The 11,434-nt window shown below is 31.7% G+C and overlaps 2 protein-coding genes across 6 annotated transcripts; both read left to right on the top strand.

The window, feature by feature from the left end:
- Nucleotides 1-5,439: 5,439 nt before the first annotated feature.
- On the top strand, nt 5,440-8,818 carry LOC105140605 (B3 domain-containing transcription factor FUS3-like). 5 transcript variants are annotated; one of them, XM_011047491.1, is made up of 6 exons: nt 5,440-6,514; nt 7,430-7,519; nt 7,680-7,780; nt 8,054-8,100; nt 8,200-8,276; nt 8,383-8,818. In XM_011047491.1, exons 1-6 carry the CDS (start codon nt 6,179-6,181, stop codon nt 8,668-8,670), a joined length of 939 nt encoding a protein of 312 aa, XP_011045793.1. In that variant the 5' UTR covers nt 5,440-6,178; the 3' UTR covers nt 8,671-8,818. The 5 variants fall into 5 exon arrangements, with proteins under 5 accessions (XP_011045793.1, XP_011045794.1, XP_011045795.1 ...); XM_011047492.1 differs by having other exon boundaries at nt 8,200-8,246; XM_011047493.1 differs by having other exon boundaries at nt 7,430-7,486.
- Nucleotides 8,819-9,937: 1,119 nt separating this feature from the next.
- Nucleotides 9,938-10,768, top strand: LOC105140628 (E3 ubiquitin-protein ligase TTC3-like). The gene has a single exon (XM_011047522.1). The coding sequence runs from the start codon at nt 9,938-9,940 to the stop codon at nt 10,766-10,768; it is 831 nt and encodes a 276-aa protein (XP_011045824.1).
- Nucleotides 10,769-11,434: the final 666 nt, after the last annotated feature.

Here is an 11,434-nt window from a genome sequence, read left to right on the forward strand (position 1 = left end):
AAATACCTTAAACCTGTTTTTTGGTTAAAACAAACAAAAGCAACAGCTTGATTTAACTATCTACAAGCATGCCTATACGATCTGTCTTCTTTATCATTTGCGATTATAAATTAAGACCTAGCCACGAACCCTAAATGCTAACCACCATTTTTCTTGCTAATTGTCTAGATCAGCACGTAAGAACCCATCTCTGGGCAATCATTAATTATAGCTAGTCTTGCCGCCATGACAACATCTTCCAAATGTAATAACATTATCTTTCTGGTTCTTCTTTTATCAATATTCCTCGTTCCATCGACATCAACATCATCATCTAAGAAGCCTTCATTCAAAAAACGATTGGAGGGCTGGTTTTTTCCAAGAGTTACAGTCAATATCACAAATGATGCTAGCCATGACATCCCATACATGTGTAATAGTGCAAAACTTGACCAGGGATTGCACGCGTTAAGACCTAAGGAAAGCATAGCATTCGAAGTCGTTGATATTATGTTCCCATTAGTATGGTGTTATGCCCAGCTTAATGATAGATATCATGGAGTCTTCTGGGCATTTGCTACGAAGTTAGGATGCACCGATATTTGCAGTTGGAGCCTAAAAGATGAGGGCGCATTTTATCTCAGGGAAGATGGGAAGCTGGAGGAACATCGTTTATTCGATAATGCAAATTAATTAGTTCTAGCTAATTTATTTCTTGTCATTAATTAGTCTTTCTAACAAATTGTTTCCATTTTCTTACATGCATTTGAGAATGAAATAGAAAGTGGATCATTTTTTATTTTGTATTATATCAATTATTAATTCCACTTTATAAGAGATTTAACATCACTATAGAAAAATAAAAGTACATATCTAAATTGACTTAATCATATATATATAATTTTCTTAGAAAAACAAAGAAATCACATGTGAAGAGAAATGGAATCAATGCAGTAGCTCATTCACTTGGGAAAATAGTTAATCCTTGAATCCCTCGAAGAATATATTGTTGGGAAAACTAGGAACAATCGGACACCAATTTACCCGGATTAATTTAGCGGAATACAATTCACAAATCCCAATTCCTTTTCTCTTTGTGCAGTAAAACAGAATCAAACAATGACCAAATATAATTCAATTTAGTGAAATATAATTCACAAGTTCCAATTCTTTTTCTTTTTGTGCAGTAAAACAAAATCAAATAATGATCAAATATAATGTAAATAATCACAAAATTAAAACCAATATTTTAACGTGGAAAACCCGATGCGAGAAAAATCACGGGACCGTAGTCCACTTAAAAACTTCCACTATCAACAAATAATTGGTTCACAATCATTCTTCCTTAGATTCAACTAAGGGATACAATTACAACAAGATTAAAGGAGAACTATTTGAGAAAAACTCACCATACTGACAACCCCGTTTTCTGTCAAAACGGTCAGTTTACACACCACCAATCTTCAATTTGACCGTTCAGAATGAAGAGTTACGTGTCTAGAAGCTGCTGTCAAAATCTCAGCCCGATCCAACGGTGAACGAGTTGGAAATCAAAGGAAGAACACATGTTGCTCTGCTGTCTCTTCTTCTCCTTTTCTCTCTTGATTTTCTTCTCCTCTCTTCTATTTTCAATCTACCGCTACAGTACCCGAAACAAATCATTTTTAACACCAGGAGACCAAGAGACAGTCATTACATGACATTTAATGTGGTGGTCGCACCATCACATGATGTGGGACCACACACAACATATATATGGGTGCAAGCTGCAAGGAAGATGCCCTCAGTTTTGTTATGCCTTATGTACGAAAGGATTTTTCTTTTAATGGAAGCTATTTCGATTCTCTAAAAGAAAAGACGCAAAGTGCCCTTGCATAATGCATAATTGATGCTTTATTTTACTGTTTATAATCCTATTCATCCATGCACCGTCGCACAAAGCATAATTGAGTTTCTTTATAAATAAAAAAAAAACATATTTAATGGAGTCCATGACATGGGTTGGTAAGGTCAATCTATCTTTTTTTTTATTAAAATAATATTTTGTTTTTGTTTTTTTAATAGGTTTGATTTTTCTTTAAATGATGCAAAGTTGTTTTAGTCAATAAAAAAATTCAATTCAAGAACTTGACCACAGTAGGTTTTGTACCAGTGAATTAGTGGATAGGGTCGAGTTTTAAAGATATATTTATATGTTTATAATTTATATAATATCATTCTTAGCCATCGGTTAACTTCAATGCACTTACATCATTTAAAAAAAATTATTTATGTTTTAGTTTATTTAACTAAAAAAATTAAAATTTTAAAAAATAATTAAAAAATATAAGCTATTGTTTTACTTTTAATGTTAATATAAATTTATTACAAAACTGAGTAATGAAAATATCAATCAAATTCAACACCATTCTCGACACTTAAATACAACGTGGAGTATGCATTTCTATTTTTATTTTATTTTTTTTTATCTTCTCACTTCTACACGATAACTGCCGGGTCTTGTAATTTTATTTATTTTTGAAGTTAAAGTGGCTAGTGTCAAGTCGTAGGTTTCTGGTAAGCTGGGATAAAAAAATTTCTCATTTGGTGAATATAGAAATTCTTAGATATTTAAGTTCATAATTTTATATAAAAAGAAAGTATAATAATATTTTCGAGAGATATATTATAAAAATATATATACTAAAAATATTAATAATAAAAAAATTTTAAATCTTGAATTTTAAGAATTCATGGGATATTTATATCTTATAAGTTTTGTTTTTTTAGAAAAAAACCTGAAGTGTAATTTTTATTTTTATAATATTTTGAGTTATATTCTATTTAAAATAATATATATTAAATTAATATAAAATTTAAAAAATTTATGTGGAGTCCTAAAAAATTATTGAAAAATTTTCATAGGATTATAAAAAAATTTCAAAAAAAATATTAATTTCAAACGAGTTGTCTAAGCCTAATAAAAAAATAAATAGGCTCAAATATACTGGAGTGCTGGCTTGGTGCCCAACATCCTAGCTTGAGCTTGTTTTTCTTTGTCGGGCAATATGCGCGACAAGGGTCTAAATAGCTGCTAAATCTTACATGTTTATAGGAAAGATTTTTAATATTTTTTAAAAAAATTTATACTTGTTAAATTTAAATTTATCAAAGAAAATATGATAGAGTTATTATTATATGTTAGGCCTATTTGTTTTTTTCGTTTTAAAAATATTTTTTTAAAAAAATATTTTTTTTATTTTTCTTTTTGTTTCAAATTAATTTTTTAGATGTTTATAAAAATATCAAAAATAATTTTTTAAATAAAAATATATTTATAATTAAAAAATATTTTAAATTATAATCATTACTGTATTTCAAAACACTTTTTAATAACATGAAGGAATGCGCAATGTGATTGTATTCCTTGCATTTATTGAATTTGTTTTGAATGTATTCAAAATGCAACTAAATGAGCTTAATTTGAACACATAATTTTAGTCCCGCATGTTTTTTCCTGTTATATAATTATATAGTATTAAAATGCAAACCTTTCTTTAGTTTTTTAAATATTTTTTATTTAAAAATTATTATAGTGATATTTTTAAAATATTTTTTATAGTTTTGATATGTTAATATTAAAAATAAAAAGATTCTAACAAAATATTTTAATAAGTTTTTAATTAAAAAACACTTTTAAAAAATATCATATATCTATATTACAAAAAAAACATTTTATAAGAGAAAACTACTAAGTATATTGTAGTTGATTTATTGAATATTTTGTTCCTATTAAAAGATTAATTTTTTATTATTATTACATGGGACCGATCAATTTAATAGAGCACTAGCACAAGTAAATTTAATTTGTTTTTGAAAATATCATAGCCTAAAAAACTGAAGAACCTGCCAAAAAGTTTTTAGAAAATCACATGTAAAAATTATAATATTTTTTTTAATTAATATAAATATTTGGATCAGTTTAAACATATCACAATTAATTTTATAAGTTTTAAAATTAATAATCATATAAATAATTAAAAACTTAAACTTAAAATTATATAAATTTTTTTTTTAATCTTAAATTTGTATCATTTAATCACCATCTAGGTGAATAGAAACTACAGAATTTAAACAGGCTGGATGTGGAATTGGAAATAATAAAATCTGTTTTTTTCTTTTTTCTTTTTTTTTTTAAAAAGGAGAGAATGGAGATGTTGACTTTCAAATTAAAAGGACGATATAATTGCCAGTGCAAGCTATGATCTCATTAGATTTGGCATTTAATTTGATCAAATCTCACAGATCACAGCAGATTCTGATTAAACGTGTAGCCTTAAAGTTTCGGGTACAATCTTTCGTCGGAGTGGACTCATTTTCTTTTAAGAAATCGTAGAATTCTTGTTTTCTATATTGTTAATTTTTTATAACCATTTAATATTATTAAAGCGCTCGGATTAGATCAAATAATTAATGTTTGGAATTTGTTATATTTTTTTTGTTCGTTTAAATTTTTTATTTAATTTAAATTTTTTAATATTTTTTCATGTTTTATATAAGCTTTTTTGTATTATTTAGGGAATATGGAATTATAGTAGAAATGATGATTTAAAATGTTTTTTATTTAAAAATATATTAAAATAATTTTTTTATTTTTTAAAAATTATTTTTAATATTAGCACATCAAAATAATTTAAAAATATAAATTTTTTTATTTTAAATAAAAAATAAAATTTAAAATTTTTAAAAATACACCATATTTCTAAATATATCATTAAATTGTTCATGAGAGCTGCGATTTGTTTAGAACTCTTAAAATTGAGTTTAGAAGCTGTTTGAGTGGTAAAAGTTACTTTTATTTTTTAAGTGTTTTTTATTTAAAAATATATTAAAATAATATTTTTTATTTAAAAAATATTTTTAATATTAGCACAGTAAAATAATATAAAAATTAAAACAAAAATTAAAACAAAAATTTTAATAACAATAACAAACATTCTCCTGGTAAAATAATATAAAAATTAAAACAAAATTTTTAATAACAATAACAAACATTCTCCTGGCTTTGAATGCTCTTAAGTCTTAACGGTGCTGCTATAAATTTCAAAAGGAATTTAATTACTAAAAAGTCATTAAAAGCAAATAAATATACCCACACCGTACGTGGTTTCTGGTACGTACGAGTATACAGCACTCACAGACATATATATATATATATATATATATATATAAACCCACTAGCTCCAAAAAGTAAAAAAAAACCCTGGAATTGGCGCGCAATCAAGCCAGGACACCTATGACGGTGTTAGTTCCTATTGCTCTATTCAAACTCATGAAAACCACTAGAGAGGAGAGTGTTGTTTTTTTGGTACATAGAAAGACGGAGCCCAATGAATCCCAAAAACACCATTGATTTCTCAACACAGTAATCAGAACTTTTGCAACACCTGTTCGCTCTCCGCCCTCCATTCGTTTGCCGCCGCCGGCACCACCACCACCCACGCCCCCTCTTCATCCAGTTTTTATTCTTTTCCACCCTCCACCCTCCATACTCCACTACTCTCTCTTTTCTCAATGTTAACCCTAACTAGCTAGCTTCCAACCAAAGTATCCTAACCCTAGTTAGCTATACATCTTCAACAAGTGTACAAGACCATTGTATTGATAGACAGTGTAACACTATAAGATCCCTAAAAACTGGCCATGAATCCACATTGCACATTTTTCGCCATAACCACCTCAATGTAAAGACTAAACCCTAACTCTACCTTGTTCTGCAGCCAATCTCACCTGCCAACCCCGTGCCACTTGTAATTATTGTTGCAATGTGTTGGAGATTAAAAATACTAAAGATGGGTGATGGGAGCAAAAGATATGAGAGGAAGCATCAATGAAAGAAACACAAATGGCATAAAAACCAGGCAGTGAAATCATTATAAGAACCCTTTTTGCTAAAAATAGAAACAGAACCAGCTTTACTGTTTTCTGGATGATCCCTTTGACCACTCACAGCATACAAGAAAGTCAAGAAAACCCCCCATTTCGTGATTGCCGAGCGTCGATCACCGGTAGTCTCGATCTGCCAAGCCACACAGGGAGAGACAGCCAGTCTCTCTCACTGATATCTATCTAAAGCAAGCAAGCGCGCACTTACTAATCAGTGGCTACTAGCACTCTTTGCTTTTTTATCAAGAAAAGTAGAAACCCTTAGTAGCTAACGATGATGCACCATGATGTGGTTCATGAGAAAACCGAGGCCTGTTCTCTGATGGCAGGTGGAGCAGGTGTCAATGTGGAGGGGGACGATATGCAGAGTCCCAATATTGAAGGGGGTTCAGATCTTGTTATACGCGGGTCGACCCGTGACCACCTTGTTGGTTCTATGGTGGGTTTTGAGATTAAAAGGAAGAAAAGGATGCCCAGGCAGAGGAGATCATCATCTACTATCAATCACCTTCTCTCTTTTGCTGCTAATGCTTCCTGCTCTGCCACCACTCACTTGCACGTGCCTGCCTTCTCTCTTCCTCTTCAAGACCCTTCTTCCCTCCCCGCACGTGTGAGAAACTTTTCCTTTTCATGTGTAGCTTTAATTATTATGTCATTATATCATTAATTGTCTTGGATTTCCTTACTAGCTACTTCTGCTTATTTCGACAACTTGATGTTGTCTTGCTCAAGGTAATCTGAGAGGTAAGATTTTGCTGGTGGTAAGTTTCTCTTCTTTTAGTAATTTAATTAAATTTTAAATATTTTTTTTTGGACTCATTTTGTTTGACTGTAATCTAGCTAGAACAATTAGGTAAGATTTTCTTTGTTGAAAGGGAAAGATCAATTGTTCAGTAAGAGTATTTATGCATCCCATTTAATTGTTCCTCAAAGACATGAGTTCATGCAGAGCATTGAAAACCTTTGACTGGCATGTAACCAATTAACTTCGAAGAGCTGCTTTATGTATCTACTTCAGAAGCAGAGCAAATGCCATGATTTGGGGGATTTTGCATCGGACAGCTTTGACTGAACTCTCAGAACTGATCTGTTTCACTTAGTCCAGAACACATAGAATTTAATGATTATGTTCTTCATTGGCTCAATTCAATGCAGCATGTATAGTAACTTTCATGGTCTTATGCGGTAGAATACCTTGCAGGTTAACTGTTTGTCTGCGGTTTGTTATCTGAGAAATTCAATCGAAATTTGGAAATTGAAATCTTTTTCCACCAGCTTCCAATTTTAATTTGCATTTTTTTTCTTTTCTGATTTGCAAGACACAGTCACGCATGTCTTTCCTTTATTGTTCGTGCTTTGGTTTGAGCTCGTCACATATTGGACAAATCATTGTTGCTATATGCTTGATATTGATTAGAAAAGTTGAACACATTGTATCACTTATAAGTTGCCTCTTAATTCATGATTTGATGAGTTTTTCGAGATTATTAGTTGATCAACGACTCCAAATGATCTTATGCCATAGGTCATTGATCCAAGGAGACTTAGATTCCTTTTCCAAAAGGAACTTAAGAACAGTGATGTAAGCTCTCTGAGGAGAATGATACTCCCAAAGGTCTAATTAATACTGTATTTTGTATTTCTCTTTTGTTGAGATTCGTATATTTTGAACAACGTCGTTTCCTTGTCAATGCATCTTCATGTTGCAACAATTTAATCTCAAACTTCTTTTCCTAATTGAACTTCACATGTATTTTGATGGCTCAATAATTCAGAAAGCAGCTGAGGCACACCTCCCTTTTCTGGAGTCCAAGGAAGGGATATTTATCAACATGGATGACTTGGACGGTCTCCATGTTTGGAGCTTCAAGTACAGGTGCAAGCTCCCCTTCCCTTTTGATGGCAGAAATTACATATCAATAACGAATGGTGTACATCAAGGGAAACGGAATAATATTATCGTTAGGATTAACCTTTACACGGCACATTTAATTACTTCGGAAAGTTTTCGAATTTAAATCTGCAAGACTGCCAAAAGTCATCAATTCCGATTGAAGGTGGAATTGGTTGGTTGCATGCAGCTTCAAATAGGAACTTCATCAATATACAGCTGCTGATCTTGTAAATTTTTCTTTATTTTCGTAAGCAGGTACTGGCCTAATAACAATAGCCGAATGTATGTACTCGAAAACACCGGTAAAACCCTCGATTACCTTGTAAAGTTCTCCTTCCAATTTTTGCTTCCATAAACAATATATGAATACAAATCACCAAACTTGTATCGGATATTCGCAGGGGACTTTGTTCACGCTCATGGATTACAGCTTGGAGACTTTATTATGGTATACCAAGACAGTCAAAGTCAGAATTATGTATGCTGCTATTCTAAACCTATAGATTGCTGGTGAGGTTTTCCATTAGAAAGTATCTTACCAATTCTTAAATGCTAATAGCTGCATGTTCTTGATGTTTTCTCAGGTCATCCAAGCTAAAAAGGCCTCGGATCAAAATGTATATACTGATATAGCTAGAAATGCAGTCAATGACACTGTTCTTCTTGATTGTGAAGTTAACAAATTCAGCTCCTTTTATGTGAATTATCCTGTGGTTGACAATACAGGCTTGTCGTTTATCTACGATACCACTACCTTCTCAAATGTCTCGCCCCTTGATTTTTTGGGTGGATCAATGACTAATTTCTCAAGGATCGGGCATCTGGAGAGCTTCGGTTCTGTTGAGAACTTGTCTCTGGATGACTTCTATTAGGTTTCTTATAAAGATAGCAGTGCATTTTGTTTAACAACAGAGCTTTACCTGAAATGAAGAGTGACTTAATCTTGTACAAATCAGTGTGCTTTTGCCTGTATATGTACATAAAATTAATAAATAAGAGTAGGCAGTCTAGAAGATGACAGGTCCAATTTTTGCTTCTGTTGGATTGATGTGCTTTCTCTCTGGAATTATCAATATATGTAAGTTATTGCTGAAGAACAACAACATGAAGTTAAATTTTGTAGCCTTGTAAATGTTTTATTGTTCATCATCAATTTAGGCATGACTAGATAGATGTCTCGTGAAACGTGTCACAAGTTAATTATAAAATTTTCCTCCAATCAATTTTGTTATAAAATTTTATTATAATTTTTTTTAAAAAAAGTTATTAAATCATTTTATTGGATCCATTGATAATTAATTATGGTAAGGTAATTAATGATCAATGGATCCAATACCTTTTTACCTCTAATGATACGTTTAATGTTTTTATTTGTTAAAGACAGAATGATTATTTCACTGCTCTAATTTAAAATAATATGTGTTTTGGGTTATTGTGAATAAATCATGCTTTTTAGTATTTTAATTTTGAGAAATTTGATGACTACTCATACTTGTTTCTAAAAAATAGATAAATATACGGAGAAGAGTGGAATAAAAAAGAAAAAAAAAATCAACTTAGATGAGAATATTTTTTATGGGTTAATTTTATTTTTTTTATTCTTTAAGGTAACCAATCACGGATCTATAACTATATAATCAGAATGTGCATATTATTTATTTATTTATTTTGATTCCACTTAAAAGGGTATTTGTTTTTTTCTATATTCATTAAAATCAAGGATTTTTTAAAGTTGTTTTAAGAATATATTCATTATATTGATCCAGTGGATTTATAAGACTAGTAATAATGTTTTTATAATTAATTAGTTAATACGTGAAAAAAATACTTGCTTTAATTATCAAATCATTAAGGAAAAAATAAAATAAAATAAAAATCCTAGACCAGAAGGGAGAAAAGACTAAACAAGAAAGTGCGATAATTAGCAAGTAATTATGTTGGGAAAACATTCCATAAAAAAATAGAGCAGAGGGAAAACTAATTCGAGCGCGTAAAGTTGCCGCTAAGCAAACCGCTTTGGTTACGGGTAGTTCAGCCACGAGCAGCGGCAGGATCTATCTATAAATTAAGAATTATAGAGAGGCTAGGAATAGTCATAAAACAAGAATCTTATTATTTTCTTGTATAGCACAGATCGCCATGTCGACTCCTACTCGCTACAAATTCTGTCTGAGAGGGGAATTTGTTGATGATAGTAAAAGTAAGTTTCATCCAGAACTGCTGCAAGTCTGCAGACGCATCGTTTCTCTGTCTTATCAGAGAACGACGACCGAATTTGGCTACAACAATAACCTGCCGTCAGCAATAGTTGAGTTCAATCTTGTGAATGTTCTCCGCCGTTACATGCTAGCGCCCGGTGTCGGATCGGATTCGCATTACAAGATATATCTTCCAGAAGTCCGAAAGATGGGCACGAGTAGGACTGTTGAAGCTCCTTGTTCTGATGAAGAAGATAGTTTTCTTTGTAAGAAATCGGCGGAGGCTTTGGCGTACATGGGAGTCCCTAAAACCAAACATAAAGAGATACTAGCGGCGATTGTATCAGAAAAGCGTCGCTTGATTACAAGGGGTGGTAGAGATGGGAGTGCTGTTTATGTTGTGGTTGATGTTGAGGCTATTGTAGATCGAGAAGACGTCTGCGATGAACGTATTGCGTGCGAGGAGAATTTAAAGGCAATGGAGGAAGCAGTGCAATGTCTGAAACATCGGAATCATTATGACGGAGCTTGTACTGAAAGATTGAAGATGAAAGCAGTAAAAGAAGGGAATATCACGTCTAAATCATATGGAGAATGTGTGGTATGCAAGGAAGAGTTGAAGTTTGGCAAAGCTGCTCAGATGCCTTGTTCTCATGTTTACCACAGAGATTGCATTAGCCAGTGGTTCAAAACGAGGGATATCTGCCCCCTTTGCCGCTATAGGATACCTACTGTCACTGCTGATGCACAGAGTGGAGGACTGGGGATGTAACTCCATTAATGTTACTGCTGATGGAGTAGAGGGAAGCAGCTCGAGCTTCGGGGAGGGCTAACCTTCTTGTTCAGTAGCCCAAAAGAAAATTCGAATTCAATTTGTGCTTTGTTCTTCAATTCTGATTTTGAAAAGAAAGAAAGAAAGAATGATTAATGTTCGGAAATCAGTGAGAAATCTAATATTTGGAAATGATTAATTCTCCCATTGATCTAGAGTTTGGTCGTTGATCTTGGTTAATTATAGTTAAAACATCTTGCTTTGCTTAATGGATGCTCTTCTAGCATAGCCAGATGTTCCATTTTATTTTATTTTTTCCCCCTAATTCTGTTTTTCTCTCTCTCTTAAGTTCTTTAATTTTTTTAACCAGGCTAGCAAGTTATCTGTCATTTAGGTTATGTTTATTATATAAGTTTGAAATATATATATTGCAAAGAACAAAGAAACATTACTGATCAATGTAAATTCCCCCCTCAACCCTTGCCAGATCCTTAATCAACTAATTGTTTTTTTCTGACTGTTTTCTAATTCGAATCTGGCTTCATTTATTATAATCATGTTTCCCCACTTCGCTTAAATTTATATATTTTTCATCAATAATCAAATCATCTTACACACTATATTATATATTTTTAATTCTCTCCTCAAATGTGAAATTGATGATTT

The sequence above is a fragment of the Populus euphratica genome, unplaced genomic scaffold, assembly GCF_000495115.2.
Source record: "Populus euphratica unplaced genomic scaffold, PopEup_1.0 scaffold116.1, whole genome shotgun sequence".
In the NCBI taxonomy this organism is placed as follows: Eukaryota; Viridiplantae; Streptophyta; class Magnoliopsida; order Malpighiales; family Salicaceae; genus Populus; species Populus euphratica.

What these genes read in the sequence shown, in the direction of transcription:
- LOC105140605 (XM_011047491.1), top strand. Translation starts at nt 6,179, where the DNA reads ATGATGCACCATGATGTGGTTCATGAGAAAACCGAGGCCTGTTCTCTG. An exon ending in CTTCTTCCCTCCCCGCACGT is followed by an intron (nt 6,515 to 7,429) that starts GTGAGAAACTTT and finishes CTTATGCCATAG; the next exon opens with GTCATTGATCCAAGGAGACT. An exon ending in GTATGTACTCGAAAACACCG is followed by an intron (nt 8,101 to 8,199) that starts GTAAAACCCTCG and finishes GGATATTCGCAG; the next exon opens with GGGACTTTGTTCACGCTCAT.
- LOC105140628 (XM_011047522.1), top strand. Translation starts at nt 9,938, where the DNA reads ATGTCGACTCCTACTCGCTACAAATTCTGTCTGAGAGGGGAATTTGTT.